The sequence below is a fragment of the Colius striatus genome, chromosome 13 (genome assembly GCF_028858725.1).
Source record: "Colius striatus isolate bColStr4 chromosome 13, bColStr4.1.hap1, whole genome shotgun sequence".
Taxonomy (NCBI): Eukaryota; Metazoa; Chordata; class Aves; order Coliiformes; family Coliidae; genus Colius; species Colius striatus.
Window position 1 is genome coordinate 11,472,773 of NC_084771.1, and position 25,311 is coordinate 11,498,083.

Here is a 25,311-nt window from a genome sequence, read left to right on the forward strand (position 1 = left end):
GTCCTATATTTCAGTCTGTGAAGACTGAAGAACAAATCTGGATGTTCATCTGGATTCTGGAACTAGTACAGGCTACAACAACCCGAAACTTCACAGGATGATGCTCTGAAGCTTATTTTTCACCATTTATTCAATGACATAACGTGTATTTAAATATTATATTAAAAAAAAAGAACTACTTCTTAACACAATTCACACTAACACTGTTTCCTTATACCAAAGTAGGACAAGAGACGTTAAGGAGCTAAAAGTAGCCCAGAAAAACCATCTCCAGATAAGTACTTTATTCATCTGAGTCCAGGTCACTGTCTCCCGCAATGGAATGGAAGTCTTCACTGTCTTCCTCATCCTCAGACAGATGGACCTGACTTAATACACTTGGCCCACAGCGCTGCTGTTCTTCCTCTTCCTCTTCTTCTGAGATCTCATATCCTCCAATACTGCTGAAACTAGTATCTCTTGTGTTGGATTTTGGGTCTGGTTCTTCGTAGCTGCCATAACTACAAGAAAGAAGATACTCACTGTATCATCATTTCCAATCATCTGCTGATACTGACAATTCAGTATTTAACTCCTGTAACTGTTCCCTGGGCTTGAAGGCCTTGTGAAACACTCAGAACCACTATGCACTTCAATTCTGTCAAGCGATAGCTTCTTAAATTAAAAGTAGTTCTGATGAAACAATTGTCTACCAGTGTCCCCATCCCACTCTCATGTACTCAGGGCAGGAAAAACAGCTCAGACCAAAACCTTCTATCTGTCACCTTTACTGCAGACAGAAAAAGGTAAGACAGCCCATTCTCACCACCTTCTCTAGCATTTTCTGCTTACTATTGTCAAAGTACTGGGCTGGAACAACCATTTGCCTGACCCAGCATAGCTCATAGTAATTTATTATGCAGATATCTATAATAGCATTAAGGGACTGAATTCCATGAGTAGAAAAAGAACAGAGAATCTAATGCTAATATATTAGCATTAATGCCCAAAATGGGCAGAGATGAAAGGTCAGTATTCTCTCAAATGAGTGCAAAAAACATAAAGCTGATAGTGCTGTACTTGTCATTTTCTAATACTGGAATCCATTCCAAAATACAGAATATCCATGTTCCTATTCTACTGGATTTCAACTAAAAAGTTTCCCTTCAAGTAAAAAACAAACAACAACCTTTTAACTTCAAAAGCATTGTGTAGTTTCTGAGCTAACTTAGAAAAACCTGATCTAGGTGGGACCTACTTTGGCAGAGGAATTGGACTAAACGATCTCTAAAGGTCCCTTCTAACCCCTACCATTCAGTGATTCCATGATTTGTCCTGCCTTCAAAAGCCTATATGTATGAGAAATCATGTAACTTACAAGAACATATTTTTTAATTGAACTAACTTTTATCAGCCAACTTCAATTTCTGTTGATAAGTAGTAAATTGCAATTATGGCAATTCTGGTTGGAACACTAAAACCAGAGAAAACATGAGATAGTATTCATTGTTTTATGATAAACACTTCAGAAATCTTTAAGAAAAGGGATTTTGTTTATGAGAATTATTTTAGCAAGAATCTCAGCTGTAGTTACCTGATATTACTGTCCTCCATAACATGAGATGTCTCCCCACCATCTCCTTCATAAGACATCATGCTTTCCTCGTTGTCCATGCCCATTCGTGTGTTCTCTTGAAGAACATGAGGTTGTTTAGGTCTCACTGCATTAGGCTCCACATCTGAATCACTGCCACTCTCACTCAGTTGGATAGCTGGGTGAAAACCAAGCTTTGGTCACAAATCAATAGTTCTGTTAAATACCCATTGTCTTTGTTCAAAGGCTACAATATTTACTGTAAGGAATGTATACAAAGTAGCATTTCCACAAGGTAGCAGAAAAGGTATCTGGGAGGTGCTACCACTTACTGACTGCTCAACTCTGATGTTATTCAAAAGCAATCTCATTACCATCATTACTCAAAAAAGCCTTATTTGCTTGTCTGACTAATTCCCCCTAATTTCCAGAAGCTATCACTAAATACTACTAGAACCTTGTCTGAAGAATCTCCAGACACCTCTTTCGATTCATGGTAACAATGACCACAGTGCTTCATATCAAAATAATTGCTGTGCTTTTCCTAAGCTGTCCATTCCTGGCTCTGCACACCCAACCAGAGTCACAGCCTCTTCAGAACCATTTGCAGTTTCACTTCATGAAATACACTTGACCAGATCTTATCTTAACTCTGGGGTGCTTTTTTTGTGCCTGTACTTACAGCATTCCTATTCCACTTTGTTTTCAGTTCCATTTACAATCATCCAGTATTTTCAGCTTGCCCTCTGGTGTCTCTTCCTTTTTGACTCCTAGACCACCTGGCCTACACATCCCAGTTTTTGCTCTGTGCTGTCTCCACTGTATGTTTTTGTGATGGACACGAGAGGGTTTGTGAATAACCAGTTCCTATTCAACCTTTTATAATAAGAAGGGACACCTACATGAGAAAGGATTATCTCCTTCTTCATCACTTCCATCATCATCGTCTTCTCCATCTGACATAAGCAAATCTTCATAGAGGACACTGGCCTGGGGCTGCTGGGCTGATCCTTCCTCTTCATCAGCAAGGTCACCATCTGCATCTTCCACTTCCTAGGTCATACAGAACAGGGATAGTGAAGATCAAACAACATATAAACTACTGCTGCCCCTTTCAGCCTATGTCTATTATTTACCACACTGTTCATTCTGAAGTATTCACTCATTTCGTGTTAAAACTTCATTTAAGAGTCTAGCTACTGCTATGAATACTCCTGTCTTTCAATGACAGACACAGCAGACAACCCTTTACACTATGGAGACTTCCACCACAAGGTATGCAAGTCAACATGTAGACTGTGGCTGGGATTTCTGAAAATATACTCACTGGGGCTGGAGTCTTAGGTTTCCCATCATCATCCTCATCAAACCCTTCAATATCTACGTCAGAGTCTTCCTCGCCCAGCCTACCTCGCCCCTGGCGCATCTGAATGGGGAACACAAATAGCAATACCATTGAGGAGGGCACTACTGGATATAAACCAAAGGGAATGACTGACATCTGGACTGTAATGATCCGTGCAGAAGTACAGGGGGGAAAAGACAAAAAGAAAAATATATGTGTATCACTCTCAGGGCACAGATCCTTTATTTCTGTGCACCAAGATCAGAGCGTGCACAATCTCCACACGCTTTTATCCAGATGTACTCATCCTTGAAAAGGGAATCTCCAGCCTCACAGAACCAGAGTTCTTTGTTCACCTAGCTATTTCTGAGAAATACCACTAGATCTTAAAAAGTGCTTATTTTCACTGAAGAGTTTAAAAGCAGATAGCAATATTCTGCCCTTCTCTCTCCTGTTCTTCCTTCAGTCACCATGAGTCCAAGGTAGAGAAGACACACAGATTCTGTCCCAAAGACTACAAACTGAAAGTCTATAGAGAGCTTGAAGACTTCCAATTCCAGCTACAGCCAGCCACAATACAAAAGTAAGTTTTTGGGGTTAATACAGAATAAAGACTAAGAAAAAAATATTCTATGGTTACTGTAATGAGTTCACACCTTTAACCTGTCTTGTTTGTTTCACAATTACAAGGTATCTATAGTGGCAACCATCTCTTTCTGCATGTTTGTACAGCTTCTAATAGTCACTGGATGGAACCATAATAAGCTAACGTGCACCATAATAACCTATCATCTTCTACACCTGTAGAACATACTTCACCATTTCCCTATTCAGAATCAACAGGGATTGCATATTAGCCCTTTGTAGCATGAGTCACCAGGTTTCTACTCTCAGAAGTAGTGAAGCAAACAAATATCTGGTCTTAAGCAGATTCTTTTGCAGCTTTTGATTCTCTTATTGTGTTGCAGTGTTTCAATTCCCAGTGCTCTTTTAGTTTTTTCATTTTCCCCTCAAGAGCAGTCAAAACAAAGGAAACTGTATAACTTTAGACATGGATTCTCTGCTTGGGAAGACTGCTGATCTTTGTCACCTGTTTCCTAAAAAGTAATTGCCTCAGTGATTTTTTATACAACCCAACTCTCCAACCACATGAAAAAATGGAGGATTCTGACCTGAGTTTCTCGCTTCTCTGGGGTAGTGGTAGGAGTGTCCATAGCAGACAAATTGCTCTCATCTTGATAGACTGAAGCATCATATGACATACTGAGGGAAGTGTTGGCATCATACAAATCAGGTGGCTAAAGTATATGTGGAAACAGGAGACATAACATTCTCAGGCACTGAACTGAGACTAGAACAGTATCTTGAGAGGCAAGACTGGGATTTCAGGACTAAATGCAAAATGCATTTTGGTAAGGGTGTTAATATTATTAAACACTGTTTAATCCAAATAAGGTATTTATTCTTAAAGAACAAATATGGCAAAATGCAATGGCTCAAAACCTCAGGTATGAAGTTTGCCAAATAGCAGGTTTTAAAACAGGAGTCAGTATGTGCAGTCAGTCCTACAGAGAGAGGCCAACATTGTAAATGGACTCCAAAAGGATTAGATCAATTTATAGGGAACAGGCCTCTCTGCAGCTCATAAATAAAATAGTCCCAGGCAATTCCCAGAAGCAGAGAGGATTCACTGTGAGAAGGACGACTGTATGTTTGCATCCACTTACTTCTGGTCCCTGACAGAGACAGAATATTTATTACATCAACCTTTGGTTTGACTCAGCATGGCCTTTTTAATTTCCATTCCTACAATGGAAATGGTGTTGCAACCACAAATGCTACTATCACAACTGGAAAAAGTTTATCACATATGAAATAGCAAACCTTCAACTTTTAATCTATGTAAATCACTGTCTCAATAGTCTCTAAAGCTGATAAAAACAAGAAAAAAAAAGAGCTGTTTGGATAAAGTGTTTTAAAAGCCAATCTGAAGTTTGCATGCTATTTGATCTCTGAAGAGTTAATGAGCAACTACAGATCAGGGGTTTGATAAAATGCCCTTCTAATACACAGTTTATCTATCATCAACACTTTCAATCCTGAAAGTGTTGAAGAGCAGCAGCAATACCATTCAATAGACAAAACAGGCTTCCTAAGAATTTAAACAGGCATATAAACCACAGACAGCTCGCTACTTGCTGGTTTTGCTTTTTATATCCTGGAGTCACACTCCTGAAGATATATACGGACAGATAAATATTAGTCATCATAACTGCATTTGAAATAATGGGAACTAAAGCCAAGCAACCATCACCAGACCCACCACATCCCACCAGTGTGGGAAGTGGGAGTGTACCTCCAGCCAAGAAATAGAGGGAAGGAGTGGCCTTCAGGGGACAAATTCAAGGGAAGCTCTCTCCTTTGGCAAGGACAGAGAAGGAGCAGACAACTAATCAGCATTTTGCTACTTAAGCCTCCCTCCTGATCACCAACTTGGAAAAAAACCAGGACATGTAACAGTGCTCTTGGGAAGGAAAGCATCAGAGAAGTAACCTCATTCTCTAAGGTACTGGGATCATCCTTGATTCCATCTAATCTTCCCTGAAGATAGACAGATCATAGATCCATCAGCGTCAACAGACAGTTTCAACAATTCAGCACCAAAGACTTCCTTGCAGCCTGACACTTCCCATTACCAGGAATCCACCACATTGAATTCTATATCGAATTCCTAGCAAGTTCTAGCTTCCTAAAATGTTACATTTTGGTGTGGAGTTTTTTTGTGGGGGAAGACAAATGGTGTTAAATATTACCCCAGAATTAATTGTAGCCTGCTATCCTGGCTCCAGCCACACCATCTTCACAAGTTCATTACCCAAATTCATTTAAAAGTCATTTTTTTTCTCTTAAGAATAATCTTTATAGGATCTTAGATCTTTTTTGAACTTCAAACCCCTCTTTTCTGCTGATTTTACTAAAATTACATGCAACTCTTCAGATGTAATCCCATCACACTTGCACAGAGTAGAAAAAATATTAGTCAACAGTTGGGATGAGCAACTGCAGAGAAAACTTTCCCTGTCTTCCTACACTGGGTATATGACATTAGAATTTTGATCATTCAGTTATTAGCAGAGAAATCTTTCCCAAGCTGTAGGAATTTCATCAGTTTTTCCAGATAAACACAAGGCATCTCTCAGACACTAGGGTAACATTTCCTAAACCATTACCTAATCTATCAGGAAAATTCCAAACGCAATTCTGTTTTTCAGGAATGAACTTGGCATTCACACCAAGTTATAACTTATGTTATTTGAAAAGACTCCAAACAGCCTGAGGCCAGAAGCCTTCTTTTTTTTAAAAAAGAAATCTAAACAGCTGATAAAACTTTGCCAAACTGTAAACACTAAAGAAGCAAGTCTGTCATACAATCTTCACTATAAATTATGCTTCCAACTTCATCTGTAACACACACAGAGTAACTGACACACAAAATTGTTTGCTATGAAGTAATAATGACGAGTAAAAAATGTTACTTCCATTAGAAAGCAAATAAATGTAAAGAATCCCAGCAGTCACACTTCACTGACCATATTAGGCAGTTTCTTTGCTCATAGCAATAAGCCTCTTCAACAATACTCCCCCACCAAACAGTTCTCTGGCTGCTTCTCAGCACTACAGTATTGATGTTTTCTTCATATCCTCCTTACCTTTTCACTGTCTGCCTTCTGAGGGTGTCTAAGTGCCACATTTGCACAGTCTTTGAATTTGCAACCAACATTCAGTTGTACCTGACTGAACACCGATCATCTTGGGACCAGTTTTGCAAGCTGCTTGGGAAATTACCTTCTTTGTCTTAGGTATCTCACTCTCTGAAGCCTCATAACAGCTTCTCATATTTATTTTTTTTCAAAACAGCTGTTAGTACAGCATGCAACAAGATACTAAACCAGAAACTGCAGACAGATGGAGAACAGTGGAAGAGGCACTTCTGGATCAATCGTCCAGAAGACTGAAACTAAAAGAAAGGAAGTGAAAACTGCTTTGGTCACTTGCCTGTGGAGTGTAGGGACCAGGTGTCATAGGATCAAGACTTTCCAGATCTGCCTCCTCTAGTGCTGCTTCCTTGGCAGTAGAGATGTCTCTCTCAAGTTGAGTCAGGTGCTCATCATACTAAAAACAAAGAAGTCTGCTAAGATTGCAGAACAGAAAGCTGAAATGTATAAAAATATTACAGTAGAGTTGTCCACATACCTCAGCTAAAGTCTGATAACAGATGTTTACAATCTCCTGGGCTGTTTTTGTGTACTGGCTGTCTGGCCCTGCAATAAAAACCAGATCTCTTTATACATCCTGACATTTGCTCAGTTCCAGCTGCTCAGACAGACAGACAGACTGGTTTTGGTTGTACAGTTTTCATTATATAGGTCCCTAAACCCCAACACCTTCTGATCTAAGTGGAGATATAAAGCAGGTTCATATTCAGCTAATAAAGAGCAGCCAATTTGTTCCAACATTAAAAGTATTATTTAGGAGACAGGAAGGTTGCACCCTGTCAATCTCAAGAAAAGTCCCAGAAACAAATCACCGAAGCAGAGATGAGTAGTGAACAAGTAGAAAATCCTCCCCAAATATAACTGTATGATTGTGAACAAGATGGTAAATAAAACACCATGTGACAGTGAAAACATCACTGTTTAAGCATCCGTTTTCTCAGCAGGAAACTAAAGCAACAATCAAGCTCAGGTTTCACAACTTCAGACTTGGACAGCACTACAGAACAGGCACCTAGATGTAGTAACTTAAGTACAGAAGGCAGCTAAAGCCTTATTTTCACCACCTACCATTATACTTAATGCTGTTGGCAAGGATGAGGTTAACATCATCCAGGAAAATCTCTCTGTTCTGGTATTTGTGTTTGGAGATATTCTGGAAGAGATTGTCACCCAGTAAGTAATAAAGTCTAAACATCTCTCAAGTGGCTTTTCACTTCAAGCTACACACCTTGCGGATAGTCTCCAGGTCCATTGGATTAGCAATCACCTTGTAGTAGTCGGGAACAAACTTTTTGTTAACTGGATGATGAAATGGCCAAGACTGAAGGAAAGAAAACAGACAAGTTTAGAAAGCTTCTGTGTAGAATTTCTACCGTTTGAGCTAAAAACTTCACAAAGCAAGTCTCCAGAATGGATTAACACTTAAAAAATACAGGGGAAATATTTATCACAAGGCACCTTGAATCCAATCATTTAGCTTCAAGAGTGACACAGGAAAAAAAGATCTACTGGTTCGGTTTTTAAGTAGGCCTGTTGATGCCTGTTAGACAGCAGGAACATGTAACGCAAATAGCCATACAAAGAACTTCTCTGTTTAATGTCACTGTTTCCTCCACAACTGCTGTGTCAAGCAAGAGCACTCATTGCTTGTACAATAGACAAAGAATATAAAGCTAGGTCTGATCTCACAGTGGGGGCTATATATATATATATACATATACACATATATATATACCCACCAACTTAATGGTTCATCATGGTGTGACAGCATAGGAAAACTCTGTTTCTGAACATCAGAAATAAGAAATTGGTGACCAGAGAGAATGGAACCAATGAAGTCTAAAGAGCACAGGCATTAAACCCTTTCTCATTCAGTCTAACCCCTACAGACTCTTGTTCCATGTTCCATTCAGACACCATACATTATAGATAAGTGACACCGAAATCCTTACCTGTACAGTTTTATTTGGTAAGCTTAAAGGTGGAGTTTTGTTAATATTAACTAGTCCAACACTGGGTAAGCATGATCAATTAGAAACCAGCTTGTGTTTTGCTTGCATCTGAAAACTACCTTTGCAGGGTGCTTTGAGATCTACTAAAGTAAGTGTTCGTAACAGCAGGAGAAGAGTATGTTTTATAATGACCATGCTTTATGAAATTCAGCAACTTCATCCTAATTGCAACTTGACACAGGCACTATTCAGGAGTGAGACCAGCAAGAAAAACTGATGGAACTCAGTCTTCACTTTTGGACCTTTGCTTCAGCAAAGGGGGTGTCTGTGCCAGTCAGAAAATCACACACAAGCTCCTGACAGAGCACTCTCCTTTTTTTTCCCCCCCCTTTTCTTTCCAGTGCCTTAACAACCACAATGTAAATACACAGCCACAGGAATATAAATCAGCACATTTTGCACATCACACACACACTCAAGCTACATACATCTGGAACTGCCATCATCTTTTGAGTGACAATGTTATCCAAAATGAAGGAAAAGGCCACTTGATCATCATCATCCAGGAGGGGATTAATTGCTTTTTCTAATCGAGCCAGTTTATCTTCCTTCTGCAATAAAAGTAAGGAACATCAGTGGCTAGCTCTAGATTAATAACTGTTCATATCAGGATATTCTGTCCCAAAGTGACTCCCATTCAATTTTTGAGGAAGATACTTGTTGATAAGTGGGGATAACCACCTATATATAAGCCTACACACAAGATAAAGTAACTAGAGTAACAAACAAGCATCTGTTGTTTGAAAAAGACTCCAATTAAACCATTAACATTGTAAAAATTCAAATACACCCCAAGCTGGGAGAGAAGTTCTCTGACTCTTCTACTTTCCTTAATGCCTTTTGTTTTGCTTATTCATGTTATTTATCCTCCAACTCCTCAATCACCTCTGACCATTCCTCCCTCTCCACTTTCATCACAACTCATTCACAAGACTTGCCTCTTTTAGCTTTTCATCACACAGGTCGAGCATGGACTGAGATATCTGTGTCAGCGAGTGCTTTGGCCCTGAAAACACACAGCAAGTTCAGTGAGATAATCCAGCCTGATTAAAAAGGCTAATTATGTCACAATATGACTTAATCCTTACTCCTAAAGCATTGCTGATCGTATTTCTAGACCAGTTGGGAGTATATCCTCAAGTATATTCGTAATACGCACAATTACTGAAGTTTAATATGGATTTTATATGAGAAAAGGTTATTTTGTAGCAAATAGTCACCCTTCTGGTGAACTATTCCTATCTGTGTTGAAAGAGTCATTCACTAAAGAATAATATTGAGAAAGTATCTCCTCAGCAAGCCATGTCTGAAAGTAAAGGAGGACATTTACAATGTATTCTACTGAAAACAACATTTGGCTTAGCATCACTCTATATGAAGGGGATATGCAGGACACTGCTTCAGTGCAGTTTGCCTTAATACATGCACCCATGTTTTCAGTCACTGACAGGTCCATACTTGCACTTCAGTTACTACAGCACAGTCATAGAATCACTGAATGGTAGGGTTGGAAGGGACCTTTAGAGATCATCTAGCCCAACCTCCCTGCAGAAGCAGGTCCACCTAGATCATCATTCAGTTATTGTTAAATGCTAGGGTTCACTTCTTATTTATGAATCAGCACATGAACTTTAATCACAGAATCACAGAATGGTAGGGGTTGTAAGAGACCTTTAGAGACCATTTAGTCTAACACTCCTGCTGAAGCAGGTCCACCTAGATCAGGTCACACAGGGACACATCTAGGTGGGTTTTGAAGACCTCCAAAGAAGGAGCCTCCACACTCTCCCTGACTCCTCCAGGTATATGTGGGAAAACGTATGTTTACTGTTGCCATCTGACAGTGAATTTATTCTGCTTTTCTGTTATTTTCACCATCCTCATCTCAGAGATGCACAACACATTAGCAGAAACAGTTTCCCTGTGTTATTAATAACCTACCATTGTATGTTGCACTGTTCTTAACAATGAGTTCCAGATGTTCTCTGAACTCTTCTCGGGACGGGTACTGCCGCTTACGAACGTTTTCACGCAGGGTTTGTAAATCCATGGGCCGAGTAATAATCTTATAGTAATCTTTAACAACTTTTGGATTTACAGGAGTATGAAAGGGGTATGTCTGAGGATGAAAAGAAAAACATGAATACGTATTAACACAGTACTAGCACAACTCATTTAACTTCCACGCTTGAATAGGCACCAACATACAAAACCTTCACACAATCAGCTGGTTAAATGTACCAGGGAAAATAAGCTAAGGTCAGCTCTGTGATGGCCACCACTTTCTTCTACAGTATGTTCTTTAATACCATTATGAGAAGAAAAATCTCACAAAGAAGTCTCAGATGGTATTTTTTGGTTATGCAGCACTACAGTCAAGAAATTGAAGCAACTCAAGTCTGCCATTTAAGCTTTTGATTTTTCCAAGTTTCTGGTATAATATGGCCAGAAACAGTGAAGTTCAGCATCACCTCCAGTGCCTCACATACAGAAGTGTTCCACATTGCTACATTGAGTGTCAGGCACCCTTTTTTTTAAAAAAGAAAAGGAAAAAAGCACGGACAAAAACCCCAAACCCACACATATCCCATGCTTTGAATACAAATCTATCCAGAAGTATGCATTATTTCCCGATTTGGATGGTTTCATCTCCAAGAGATCCTGAGCTGAGAGGAACGCTGAAATTGTCCGAGTCATATGGGTTGGAAGGGACCTCAAGAGCTCATCCAGTCCAACCTCCCTGCCAGAGCAGGACAACCTAGAGTAAGTCATCCTTGAACTTGTCCAGGTGGGCTTGAATGTCTCCAGAGAAGGAGACTCGAGGGGAAAGAGGTGGCACACACCTGAGAAAAGCCTAGCCTAGCTTTGGTGTCCAACACATAACCTACCTCAAATACACCGTTTAAGGCACAGGTTTTTGGTCTCTTGGCTTCAACTTACGTTAGGGAGATCTCTTATGTCATTGATGATGCCCTCCAAGATGGATGACAGCGTCACCATGGGATCTGTTCGCCGTCGGTGGATGGATTTATGAGGACGCTGAAGAAATCAGAGGCAGAAAAATTAAGGCAGTTCCAAGATGCAAAACATTTACCCAGAGAAACCCTCGAGAGTTTTACTGGGCAGGTATTTGTGTTGCTTGTGGATGATCCACAGGAGTAGTAAAGAAACTGAGCAGTCAGAATAAACGTAAATAGAGATGCTGCACTCAGCTCAGTAACACCTTCACTCACATTGAGATAGTCACAGTGAACAGTTGTCCCGACTCGCCGCTTCTTCTTCGGAGGGAGCTGCTGTTTAGGGAACTTGAGGACCAGTGATTTCCTGCGAACTTCATCTGCACTAGGGAAAAACAAAACAGTGGAATACTTTTTCCAGCCCTCTTGTGAACCAAGACCATTGGTCCCCCAGTATTGGCTCTGGTCCCATCTGCCATAACATCAAACAGAATTGAAATACCATAGTTACAGTCTCTGTAAAGCCCTGTCACTTCATATCTGTGATTAACATACACATGAGTATTCAGCACTAAGCTCTAAAACCATCAGTATCTCTGCTTCTTGCCTTACCTCTCAATCAGTTGTTTTCCCAAGACAATTTTTGTTCCTTCTACTTTGATGAGTTCTTCATTATCATTGTGAATGACTGTTTTTTCCAGCTCTTCCTCCTGCTCCTCTGTCATCGCAACAGGATTAGAAGGTGGAGCATTTGTTTGGTAGTAAAGAGGGCAGAACTTATTAGTCCTCATGTGTCCAATTGCACCACATGCTCCACATTTTAGCTGCAAAAATAGAAGATGACAGATCAGAATTAATACACGGGCTTCTAGTTTAGAGGAAAACTCACATTGAAATTCCCTAGTGAGACCTTTGGAACATCACTAGCGTTCTCCAAAACCTAAGACATGTTAGCATGCTTTACATATGGATATGCTTACTTTCAAGTCTGGACGCTCTTTCATTTTCTTGGGCTTCTTTTCTGGAGGGCCTTTGAGTTTCTCTTTTTCTTGGTTCCGTTTTAATCTCCGTAACTGCTCCTGGATCCTGCGCCGCTCCTTCCGCATTTCCTCACGGTGCTGCTCGTCAAACAGAGCAAACTTTCGTCTGGGGAGCAAGGGGGGAGCAAAACAAAACACACAAGTTTTTCATTTGAGTTGAAGATCTACCAGGTAGTCTTCTGCCCCATCAGTCACTGCACAAAATTCGTAATACCCTCCAAATGGACAGTGATTAAATCCTGCCCTCCACACAATTACAGTGCCAAACTTCTACACTCAGTTACACAGAACCACAGAATCTCAAGGGCTGGAAGAGACCTTGAAAAATCATTTAGTTCAACCCCCCTGCCAGAGCAGGACCACCTAGAGCAGGTCACACAGGAACTCATCCAGGTGGGTTTGAATGTCTCCAGAGGATGAGACTCCATAGCCTATCCGGGCAGACCCTGCCAGTGCTCCCTCACCTCAACAGGGAAGAAGTTTGTCCTTGTGTTTCTTTGGAACCTCTTCTGTTCCAGCTTGTACCCATTGCCCCTTGTCCTATCAATGGATATCACTGAGAACAGCCTGACTCCATCCTCCTGACACCCATCTTTAATGAGGTCACCCCTCAGTCTTCTCCAAGCTAAAGAGCCCCAGTTCCCTCAGCCTTTCATCACAAGGGAGATGCTCCACTCCATCATCTTCGTGGGTTTGCGCTGAACTCCCTCCAGCACCTCCCCATCTTTCTTGAACTGAGGGGCCCAGAACTGGACACAATATTCCAGATGTGGTCCCACAAGGGCTACATATTTTCATACTGATAATAGAATGAAACAGTCAACAGGGAAAGGTAAAAGAATCAAAAAACAACCCCAAAAAAAAGAGGAAAAAAATCCTCTGTCTCACATGAACTCCTCATCCTTGGTGGTGCGGATCCGGCAGTAGGCATCGATAACAGCGGGCTTCCGGACAGTCTCACACCTCACGTATTCCTTCCCATCCTCATCTCTAAACGTGCGATAGATTTTGAGGCGGCGGCCCGTCGCAGAGGAATTAAGGCTGGTGACAGAGGCAGTGTCATCATCTTTGTGAGAGTTTGCTGAGGCTCCTGAAGCTGATGAGACAAGAGGTTTTTTTGTTTACTTTTCAATTCTTTCGCACTACAGGAACATAATTGATTAATTGATCAGGTCACATTCCTATGTAACCTGATCTAGGTTGATCTGCTTCTGCAGGGAGGTTGGACTAGATGATCTCTAAAGGTCCCTTCCAACTCCTACCATTCTGTGATTCTAAATACAGCAGGTAGTTTTGGCTTAAAAGCTTCCAAGACACAAATTCAAAAGAACATAAGCAATAGAAGTCTTTCCCTTAACCTGTGTTCTCTTATCATGACATGCAGCAATCTGAACCAAACAGAAGCTACTGAATTATCCACGTGAATTATAAAGCCAGAAGGAAAAGCTGCAGTCAACAAGGATCCACACGTGCCTAAGTGCAACCTGTAAGGCAACTGCAACGTGACCCTACAGATTGCTTAGTTACAGTGGTTTAGATTAATGCTATGGAGGTCTGGCAGAAACTGCAGGTCAACAATTCTCCAGGTCTCCAACTAGTGTTAGAACCAGTGAGCTGGCCTTGCCTTGTGTGACCACAGAATCTTTTCAGCACAATCAGTTATTGTAGTTGAGAGATTTTGTTTAAAATAACACTGGATATCTTTTCGTAAGGCAACAATCATCAGCAAATCTTTCACATATTCCTGACTAAATTATTCCACTAATTATTTAGTGATTTATTCCAATTTCCATCAGGAACAGATGCAGCACAGGTCAATTTTGCTCACACATAAGCAACAGGTAACAGTGGACATGAACATTGTCATGCAGACACAAGCTCATTCACAAGTCCAATTCTTTTTTTACCTGCTTGTTAGGGTCCTGTCAAGTTCTCTGATGGAATGCACTTAAAAAATAAACAAGTCTCTAAGAGATCCAAACCTGGCAGCTGCCCTATTTCCTCCCAAACACATTGCTACAGCACACAGTAAAACAGACACTGTTATCAGCCTACATACTGTGCTTATCTGTTTCACATACATAGCTGTGCTTACACACAGGATTCAATTGGAGTATTGTAAGCTGGTTGCAGGAACTATTTGTGATCACATCTTGAGAAACCTTCGCAAAAAAATCCCACCCTACACTCCCTCCAGAAAAGGGAAACTTAAAGCAGCAGGTAATATCTAAATAAATACCAGAGTAAGGTCACATTTCAAAATAAGCAAATCTATGGGTCACAGAAAACACTTCAAATGGATTTTCAACCAGTAACTACTCAGAAGAAGGAAGAAGGCCCAGATAAGCACATCTATATATTCTCCCTGTAAGGAATCCACACTCTCCTGAGAGGCCCTATTAGAACACTTTGCAGCTTCACACAAAATTCTGCATCCCTTCCCAGGTACGTCCTGGTGGTTGCAATTACTTACACAGCCCCTTTTTGTCTCTCCTGTCCTTTTTGCCCTTCTCTTTGTCATTGCCATTGTCTTCTCCCAGAAGCATCCTTTGCAATTCCTTTCGTTCCTGCTCCTCTCTTTCCCGAGAGAGCTGAGAACTAGTTTTCTTGTTCTGTAGCATGTTCTCAATATTCTTTCCCATCTCTTCAAAGTCACTGTCTTCAGCTGAGCTGCTATCTGTGTCTGTTGACAGGATCTCAGTGGATTCTAGAACTCTGAAACAGGAAGCACCTTGAAAGTCAGTTATTCCCCATGCAAAAAAAACTCAGTCAGGCTGTTACCTTCCCAGAAATTCAGAGGTAAAACCAACATGAAGGTTTGAAAACTAATGTTGTAAATCACTACTGCAAGAATAGGCATAATATATTCCCTTCTCAGTCCTCTTGCAATCCTTATGCCCAAAGGTCAATTGCTAGTCAATCTTCTCAAACAAGTTGATCTTTCCATCATCAACAGTACCATGGTCCCTCCCTACTCTCAGGTCTTAGGCCGCAACAAGGAATAATGCATGAATTCTTCTGGCAGGACTCAAGAGTAGGGGACAGAATTGGTTGCTGCTACCCCAGAGGTGACAAACTGCTGTTCCCAAAACAAAAAAAAAGAAAATAGGGTGGAGAACTACTGATCTGTGGAACAGTGCAGTCTGTCATGCCTTTATACATGGTAGGCTATGCAACTTCTTTTACCCCTCCAAAACATCTGTGACAAGACACTGAAGCCAACCTTTAACAGCCAAAGTGCTCTCAGTGCTGTATTTTGAAGGCCCAAGAAGTTGAATTCACATCTATAGGAGCACATATCAGTGAGCCTCAGGCACATCTAGTTTTGGACTTTAAAAGGTGGGGACAGGGTGGTGGTCAAAGGCTGTACACAGAAGATAAGAACTTACTTATTCTGCAAATCGAAGATGCGTTGACACTCCTCTTTGTATCTCTCCTGATGTTCTGCCACAGAAAAGCGAGACCCACGTGCAAATTTGCTCATAGGACCTTCCCCTGAGCGAGCCTGCTCCGTAGACATCGTACGTACCACATCAATCACTTCCCACCGGGACAGTTTCTTGATCTGGAAAGAGGAAGACAGGCTAGAAATGGCTTTAGAGACCTACAGCTGGGACCTACAGCTGACTGTGGAGTTCAACTTATTTCCACACAAGGTGAGAGCAGAGATGTATCCCTTCCACCATCAGCTGCTGAATCCATTAGAAGACAACTGCAACATGCTCCAGGTTCACACTCACCTCCTCTTCAGGCACGCCAAATTTACGCAAAAGCTGTTTGGCATTTTTGAGAGAAAGTCTGCGCAGATCAGCATCTGTCCCAGTCACTGTCTTCTTCACTGGCTGAGGTTCTTTATCATCCTGTTCAGAGGAAGACACAGCCTATAAATGTCATCATGTAACAGTCTTTTCTAGGTTCACCTTCTGACATTTCCTCTTCCTGCTATGTCCTATGTTTACTCCATTTCTCTCATATGACTTTCCAGTTATTGCTCCTTGTCCAGCCCAACCTTGGGAACTATACCTTCTGCTGAGTTGGTTTGTTTGGAATCTTCACATATGAAAAACCTTCACCACAACCAGTAGGATCTGCTACACCAGTCACTTCTAGGAGACACTTGCCCTTCATAGCAGCAATGAAGGCTCGTGTGGTGTTCCATGGAGCTGTGCGGACCTGTAAGCAAGAACAGAAACAGCCCTCACATTTCTGCTACCATCAAAGACTCCAAACTTTTTACTTTGGATTCTTAGAATCACAGAATGGTGGGGTTGGAAGGGACCTCTAGAGATCATCTAGTCCAACCTAGAGCTAAAGTAGGGTCTCCTCGCTCAGGGTGGCACAGGAACATGTCCAGGCGGGTTTGGAAACCTCCAGAGCAGGAGCCTCCACACCCTCCCTGGGCAGCCTGGGCCAGGGCTCCTTCATCTCAGCACCAAAGGAGTTTCTCCTTGTGTTTAAGTGGAACTTTCTGAGTTCCAACTTGTGTCCATTGCCCTTTGTCCTGTCACTGGACACTACAGAAAAAATGTCACCCCATCCTTCTGACATAAAAACTTTAAGTACTTGTAAGTGTTGAGGAGATCCCCCCCTCAGTCTCTTCTCCAGGCTGAACATCCCCAGGTCTCACAGCTTTTCCTCATAAGGAAGATGCTCCAGTGCCCTGATCACCTTCAGAGCCCTGTGCTGACCTCCAAACACAGGCATAAGCTTGGCAGCAGAGTTGCCAGGAAAGTCACAAGAAATTTGATCTACTGAATCCTACTTGAAATATGATGTCCTTTATCTCTCCTTCTGTGCAGATTTCTATATTGGTGTGCAGGCTCATGCATCACTCTGGCAGTACCTCATCATCAATCTTCATTTGGAAATCCTCTTCATTCTCCTCTTCAGGTGCAAAAAATGATTTCTCCCCATAACCTGCATCCTGTAGAGAAATATCAGGAAAAAAATGAGAACTTACTTAAAAAGATTACTGGAGAGCTAGAAGCATATTATTAATCTTGTGTGAAGATTCATGCTGAACAAGCACACTTCCACAGACAGCTGTTTGCACGATACACTATGACCTACAGTATCATAGGCATCAAACTGACCAGTATTTTGACAAATCTATAACTAATACTGCACTTGACTTAACCAGTCTCTCTCTCAGCCACATACTTTCTTCTGTAGAGCTCCAAGTAGAAATCTAAGCCCTTTCTTGTAGCTTCCCTTTGCTCCCTGTGAGCATAGCTACCTCAATATCCAAATAATAGGTGGCAAGAATGCGATGTCTCTCTAAGAACTTTAACTCCCTTTTTATATAGCAGAAATCTCAGCAAGTTGTCCAGTGACAGGGTGTTTAATGTGCCTACTTGATAACAAAACCAGCTTTAGGCAGAAGGTATGACCTAGCCCTGCCTTTCACAGGACGACCTGTCAGTCATGTGCCTTATGGCCTACAAAGAGCATTTACCTTCAGCCGTTGCTCAGCTGCAATCATGCTGTAATAAGCACAGCACTGTTCCGGGGATACCATTGCTCTGATCTCTTCCTCTGTTGGCAATCTGAAATCTGGCTTTAAAACCCACCAATTTGAGTCCATCCCTGAAAAACACACAGACCAAACACTGAGCAGTTTCCCACAAAGGTCAGATGCCATCATAATCCTAACTGTATTTCAAGATTTGGTACCTTGCTGCAATGCTGGCAAAAGTATGACAGATGTGTGACACTTAGAACTCCAGAAGTGATAGGTTTTTTTCATTGTGCATTTGCCTAAATCAGTGCCCCCTATCTCAGTGCCTGATGTACCAGCAAACTCTCATGTATCTGTGTTCATTCAAGGCAGAAACTACATTTCAAAAACATTATTAAGCACCAGGACAGGCCGGGGGTGACCTGCTGGAGAGCAGCTCCAGGAGAGAGACCTGGGAGTCCTGATTGACAACAAACTAAACATGAGCCACAGGAAGTCTCTCAGTACCTGTGCGTTTGAAATCCGCGCAAAGCTTCAGCCGCTTTCGGATGCTGCTCTCGGAGTGGGAGGGAAAAGCCTTCTTGATATCCTCCATGCGGATCCTGCGGGGCCTGTCTCTGCTTTTCCAGAATAGGCGATAGATAAAAACCTACAAAACAATACTCCCTTGTGATGTCTGAAGAAAAGAACACAACAACTCTGGGAGGCCACTATAGATAACACTGCTTCCAGTGATTACTGCAGAGTTCCCGCTTCAAACCCGTTGTCTCTTATAAATTTACTTAGTAAAGTTTCCCAAGCCATTTCCAAGTCTATTTTTGAGAAGGAAAACAAAAATTGTCTTGCAACTTTGCACGGTGACATTAGAAATGTTCACTGTTTAATACAGAAACTTGACCTCTGGGAACAGCAGGGATTTTCCTGCTCTGCAAATATCTCAACTGACACTGAATTACTGCAATAGTCTCCAAAATGTAAATTTGGGGATATTTGTTTGAATGGTCAGTGCCAGGCCCAAAGCTTGACTACCTCAAGGTCTAGGAACTCAACAGAGACCTATTAATTAACTAATTCCACGATAACAGGACTGCAGCAAGATCCCTTAATTGCCTCTTGGTAAAGCCCATGTAATTGTTATTGTATCCAGGACAACCACTTCAAAGGTCTTTCTCATTTCTTCAGTTTATTATACTTCTATATAATCATATAACCACTTCTTTTGGCTAATGAAGTTTCTATTACACACTTATCAGATAGGATGTGAGTAAAGAGAAGCAGCCTGCTGCAAATTGTTGGTTAAATGGCAGTTAAAATGGTCTGTATGGTTACTACCCAACCCTTGTACTGCTCTCACCTCACAACAAACCCAAAACAACAACAACGGGAGCCACAGCAGTGCAATGTGCTTCCTGTACCAAGACTGTCTATGTGAGGCCCATGCCTACACTCTGGGCTTTCTCCAAAGATCCCCTCAGGTCCCCAAACTGTCTCTTATCACATACCTGTAGGAAATCTCTAATATGGGTGTTGGCTCGTTTCGAGTTGGGACCAGGTACTTCATAAAGTGGACACTCCTGCCCAACAACAAAAATATCCACCAGCTCCCGAACATAATAGCCCTGACGCGTCCGGATAATGAGGAAATCCGTTTCAGGCATCTTATGCAAATAGATGGGGGCCCGGAAAAGGTTGTTTTCAAATGCCTGAGAAGAGAAACAAAGTTTGACAGTTAAGTTTTGATCCAATTTTCAGTAACTCAATCTACGAAAAAATCTGAAAGACAAAGCCCCAGCAAAACCCAGCCGATGGTTTCGGTGGCACAATGTCACTTCTGTCCCAATGTGTGGACACATGCAGTCAGAATGTTCTTGCTTACACAGAAAATAACCATGTCTTCTGTCCCCTTCAACAGCTATTTACCAAGCTCATCAACACTCAAGCAGCTTTGGCCTTCCACTCAGTGCTCTCTGACAGTATTTCCAATGCCATTACACAGCAAAGATTGCAATTCCCATAACAGTTTTAAAAACAGGCAACAGTTTGGTGATTTTTTTAAAGCCAAGAACTGAATTACTATCAGCAAATAGACTTAAACTGGAAATAAAATGGAATCTGGTTTCCTTTGGAAGCTGAATAATACTTATGCCTCATTAAACAGGGCATGAAACATTCTATGACTCCACATTCAACTTCACTACCTACTTATGCTTGCTCTTCTTACCTGCAGTAACTGGCCTGGATGCAGAGAACCCAGGAATGGAGAGGTGTGACAATACACAGTTTCTCCATATTTACAGTCTGGAGCTCCAGGATCTTTTCCAGGTTTCTGCAATGTGCAATGAAGATGTGGTTAGCACTCGCAGAGAGGCGCAAGAAACTCCCTGTCCAACAACAAAACCTGCATACTCACCCTTTTGTAGTAGTTTTTAATCTTTGTAGCCATGCCAACCTGCATCATTAAAGGGGCATTTTCCTCACTGTATTCAGCAAGAATGAGATCTCCGTCCTTGCCAGTTAAGTCCTGTGGCGTGCGCATGAAGAACATCTCACCCCCGCCAGAAGCCTGACGCTCCTGCTCTCTCATCTGGGCCGGGGAAAAGACAGTGTTAGGAAAACAGGACACCAAACAGCTTTCGCAGTGCTAATGGAGCCACAACAGACATCAGTCAGAGGAAAACAACTGTACCTTGGCTTTCTTTTTTATGTGCTTCAGCAAAGGTTGCACAGCGTGGGGCCCTGGCTGCGACAAGGCACCAAAGGAGTATTTCTTCAGGGGAGGCCGATGAAATTGTCGGAGCTTCATAGGACCCATGTGGGTGGGAAAGAATGGCTGGCGAAGTTCCACTGCTGGGATAGAGTGCTAACACAGGAACAAAACATCTGCTAAGAACGATGCCAATCATCTTAAAACCAACATCATCCTCCTATCCTGCCAATCCTTATGGATTAGTCATATTTTTAGGTCTGCTAGCAGAAATACCAGTGCATTGAAATTCACTTGTACATGTTGTCTTTCAATCAAAAGTGCTCAGGGCTGTGTCTTTCATTTCTGTACAGAGATAACTTGAATGTTACTATTTCAAATAGTACCAAATGAGAGCGTTTTTTTTCATTAACTAGGAGTATATGTCCTGCCTTTGTTCTTTTTGGTTATGGGGTAGAGGCTGCAGTGGTGGCCCCTGTAAGCAGCTGTTCAAAACTTCCCCTGGCTCTCGGTCAGACTGACGTCAGGCAAAGACTGGGCCCAACATGGCACCTCTGCAACCACTATTCAATACATTTGCAGTGGGAGGAAGAGGTAGAAGGAGTGGGATGAGAAAAAAACAACCATGTGGACACTGAAGTCAGTAAGGAAGGCAGGGAGGACTCCCCCCCTGCAGCCTGTGGAGAGATGGCAGGAGAAAAATACGCCTGGAAGAGGGATGGCCATGGAGAAGACTCACATGGGAGGAGTCAGTGAGGAGCTGCAGCCCCAGGAAAGGATTCACATCAGATTGGTTTGTGAAGGACAGCATCCTATGGCAGGGATCTCATGCTGGAACAGGGAAAGAATGTGAGGAGTCCTCCTCCCCTAAGGAGGAAGGAGCGGCAGAGACCATCTGTGGTGACTGACCGCATCCCCACTCCCGGCCTGCTGCAGCACTGAGGTAGAGCAGGGAGTTGAGCTCAGGAGGAGCAGAGGGGTGGGGGGAAGGAGGTCTTGAAGGGCTGGTTATATTTTTCCCATCATCTTACTCTGTTTTGTTTTCTGTTTATTCTGCTTTTGGTTGCTGGTGGATTAAATTGATTTTGGTTTATTTCTCATGTCATGTAGTCCTGTATGTTTTGCCTGGGACCACGATTGGTGTTCTTGTGGGGTTTGTGAGGCCCTTGGTTACTTTTTCTCTTCCCCATCTCATCACACAGGATGACAGAGAAAGAGTGAGTAAGCAGCTGCACAGTGTTTTGTGCCCAGCTGGGCTTCAATCCTAACAGCATGCAAAGCCATTTCCCATCAGTGTGAGAGAAGTGCATTTAGAATTACATCTCTTTTTCCCTTTACAGAAGAGGCTGGAATCAGGTAACTTTTTAGATGCCCCTGAATACCATAATGAAGGAGGAAAAAGAATCACCTCCTCACCTAGGCCCAGCAAACAGTAGTTCTGATTCATAATCTAAATGATTTTTATAATATCCAGATTAAAACACACACTAATAGCCCAAAAGCACAGCCTCACCTTTTGACTAGCTGCACCACTTTCCCCTTCTCCCACTGCTGCTTCAGAGACACGCAAAAAAAAGGATGGCAAGTATGATACAGCAAGACCTAGCACCTTAACCTCAGTTCAATGGGGCAATTAAGAAAAGTTGTTCAAACTCCTTTCTAATAATTGTAATCAAAGAGCATTAAAAACCTCTCTCATCAACACCTAACTGATGTGCTGTAACATAGATTCTGTTTTACTACAAATCCTAAATTATACTCTCAGCTAGAAACCTTCTTCCAAGACACTCTATCTCTCACTCTCTAGCTAATACTTCTGTGCCTACCTGAATGATGTTGCCTCCAAAGGTCCCTCGAAGTCCCTGCTGTTTGGGGTAGTAAAACTCATCATTGGAGAGGTTCCAGGGATCTTTCACCTCTGGTTGAGACATGTTCTAATTAAATTTTAAAAACAGAGACAGGTGTCACAAAGAAAGAAGGAAGAAAACAAATCCCTCCTTCCATGTCCTTGCCAACCTGCGAGATGCTAAAGCTTATGCCAACCTGCTGTGGTTCTTCCTTGATGACACCTGTTTTTCCCAACAGGATTCGACTCTTCTTTAGAGAAGATTCTTTCTTGTTCTCCTTGGATGGAGAGTTCAAAGTCATTTCTTCTTTTTCATCAGGAATTTCTGAGAAGACAGCAATCACACCATAGGGCACTCAGCCTAGGGTTCCCTTTTCAGCATTCACAACCACTAAATGAGATGCAGTTTGGTCCAGATATTGTAGTCTTATGTTCAGTTTCTAGGGTGACTGTCCCATACTTCTCCCCCTTTTCCTCCATATAGGTTATATGAAACAAGCTCAACAAACAGAAAAGCTCCATGCTTAAAACTCTGCCTTCAGCAGTGAGCAGATGTGAGTGGGAGGAGGGTGACTGTGGGGACTGCTTGGGGGATTCACTGCTCAACACTAAACTTATCAGTTACATAACCTAGGAAAATACAAGAAATAGCATCTCTTCTGCCACTGTAAGGAGTTGAGTCAAGGCAATAGGAGTGCCAATATATGTAGTTTCCCAACTACATATATTAATAATCCATTTAGGCTTTGATTAATGCAAATCCTTGCTTCCATTTCCACTTGTCTTTTCCCATTTGAGTCATATTTCTGCATATCATAAACATACCTAGAATTATGTTTTCATCATTTGGATCAAGTGTTAAGACAGGAGGATCCAAGTAGGTTTCCATTGCCTGATCATCCCAGATGATATTGTCCTCCCAACGGCCATACACTAACTCTTCATTATCAATTGGGAAAATAGAGTACCAGGGCTTGTCTTCATCCAGGGAAACTGCAACAAACATAAAGTGGCATCCTTGAGAGTTTTATACGCTGTCTTGGCAGAAAAACATTTCTGAGCTTATCCCCACATCATATTCCCTCAACCTTCCCCATCTTTCAGGGCTTTCTGAGGCAGCACCTCTAAAAGACAAAAGAAAATTCATCTTGGAAGTGAAGAGGAAGCAGAGCCCCAAGTCTCAGAGATTTTGCTCCACTGAAACACAGAGAACCTCCAAGAATGAAATGGGACCTCTAATAAGTTTTAAAACAAACAAGTATCTATTTTATCAACACTGTTGCCAAAAAAAAAAAGACCCTCTTATTATACAGAACACAAGTCTATACAGAAACATGACACATGCATCTATTCATAGGCCAAAGAGTGGCACCCTCCTTACCTTGTTGTTCAGGGGCCTGCTTTTCTTTGCCCTTTGCTATACCTAGGACTCCTGCTACATTTGGTTTCTGTGTTAGTGGAATTGGTGGATTGAGCAAAGAGCCACTGCGGTTCAAACCTAGAGAAAAGGAAAACCAAAGTAAGGTTAGTTTGAATGGGAGAGTTAGGGGGCATTGCATGGCCTTGTATCATAACCTAGAGTCTGCACAGAGAGAGATTTTCAGCCTGAATCAGGACAGGACAACTCAAACAACAAACAGTGTCATGTGTCAATAGTAAGGGTAGGACTCATATAAACACATTCACTACAGCTTTCTGTCTCTTCCAAGTTATGTTTGGCTTCCTTGGCATATGCTGCATGACAACACAGAAGATGCATTTCTGTGTGGTCTATAAAAGTGAGAGGCCTTCAGCAAATTGTTGCCTTTGACAGAACAGTTGTTCTGGCCTCCAGCAGCTTCCTGTCCTATGTCAAACTGTCATAGAAAAAAGCATGTCCAAGCAGACCTCAAGGAATTCTTCTGTAAAGGAAGTTTCCCCCAGGGCAGACTAAGTCACCCATGCCTACGTGCCACTTAGATCCTTTAGGTCATCTAGAAGCATAATGCATATGAACAGACCAACTATGTTTAACCTGTTTAACCTGTAGCTTTTGATGGGACTCAAAGCACAGCAAGGTGTGGATACCTAAGGCACAACTGAGGTGAAATGGAAATGTTTATAAAAAGCTATTTCCAATTCACCTACCCAACCCTTCAGAGTGTCTTGTACTCATGACTCAACAGTAAAGGACTAGCATTAGTACTCAATAAAGACCTGAACATTCCCATTAGCCTTCCTTGTAGAAGCAGGACAAGATTTAACAAACAGATGATAAACATTCATTCTACACAAGCAATTTACATTTAAAATGTATCTGTGCCTAAAAGAAGTCTGAGTCTTGCAAGGATTGCTACTTCCTATCTAGAAACAACAGAACACCATTATTAGTTCAGGAGAAACTTCAGAATACTTTCACACAATTCTTCCAATTAAAAAATCCCCAACATACAAAGACAATTCCATCTGCCTACAAACAGTTGACATCCTGAACACAGCAATGCTTGATAGTATGGTAAACAGATCTAGCATCTAGTATTTCACACAGAGACAAATGCCAGAGATGACACTTGCTTTAACAAAATGGACCTACCCTGGTTTTCTGAAAGAAAGAAAGAGTC

General features: G+C 41.7%; 1 protein-coding gene across 7 annotated transcripts in view; it reads right to left on the reverse strand.

The window, feature by feature from the left end:
• Nucleotides 1-112: 112 nt before the first annotated feature.
• Nucleotides 113-25,311, reverse strand: part of TAF1 (TATA-box binding protein associated factor 1) — a 31,563-nt gene continuing 6,364 nt past the window's right edge. For 3 of the 7 annotated variants that reach the window (XM_062007044.1, XM_062007041.1, XM_062007046.1), the window contains 32 exons: nt 24,093-24,209; nt 23,537-23,704; nt 22,909-23,036; nt 22,692-22,799; nt 20,848-21,021; nt 20,572-20,745; nt 20,383-20,487; nt 19,664-19,864; nt 18,669-18,810; nt 18,159-18,289; nt 17,547-17,627; nt 16,727-16,876; nt 16,444-16,563; nt 16,093-16,268; nt 15,177-15,418; nt 13,592-13,799; nt 12,644-12,809; nt 12,276-12,487; nt 11,940-12,048; nt 11,647-11,745; nt 10,648-10,825; nt 9,645-9,712; nt 9,135-9,257; nt 7,923-8,015; nt 7,763-7,847; nt 7,173-7,240; nt 6,975-7,091; nt 4,091-4,216; nt 2,901-2,999; nt 2,476-2,626; nt 1,574-1,751; nt 113-500 (listed from right to left, as the gene is read on the reverse strand). In XM_062007044.1, the coding sequence (XP_061863028.1) occupies nt 284-500; nt 1,574-1,751; nt 2,476-2,626; nt 2,901-2,999; nt 4,091-4,216; nt 6,975-7,091; nt 7,173-7,240; nt 7,763-7,847; nt 7,923-8,015; nt 9,135-9,257; nt 9,645-9,712; nt 10,648-10,825; nt 11,647-11,745; nt 11,940-12,048; nt 12,276-12,487; nt 12,644-12,809; nt 13,592-13,799; nt 15,177-15,418; nt 16,093-16,268; nt 16,444-16,563; nt 16,727-16,876; nt 17,547-17,627; nt 18,159-18,289; nt 18,669-18,810; nt 19,664-19,864; nt 20,383-20,487; nt 20,572-20,745; nt 20,848-21,021; nt 22,692-22,799; nt 22,909-23,036; nt 23,537-23,704; nt 24,093-24,209 (4,514 nt within the window). In that variant the 3' untranslated portion in view covers nt 113-283. The remainder of the gene's footprint in view (nt 501-1,573; nt 1,752-2,475; nt 2,627-2,900; nt 3,000-4,090; nt 4,217-6,974; nt 7,092-7,172; nt 7,241-7,762; nt 7,848-7,922; nt 8,016-9,134; nt 9,258-9,644; nt 9,713-10,647; nt 10,826-11,646; nt 11,746-11,939; nt 12,049-12,275; nt 12,488-12,643; nt 12,810-13,591; nt 13,800-15,176; nt 15,419-16,092; nt 16,269-16,443; nt 16,564-16,726; nt 16,877-17,546; nt 17,628-18,158; nt 18,290-18,668; nt 18,811-19,663; nt 19,865-20,382; nt 20,488-20,571; nt 20,746-20,847; nt 21,022-22,691; nt 22,800-22,908; nt 23,037-23,536; nt 23,705-24,092; nt 24,210-25,311) is intronic. The other 4 variants (XM_062007047.1, XM_062007043.1, XM_062007042.1 and 1 more) reach the window with 3 other exon arrangements.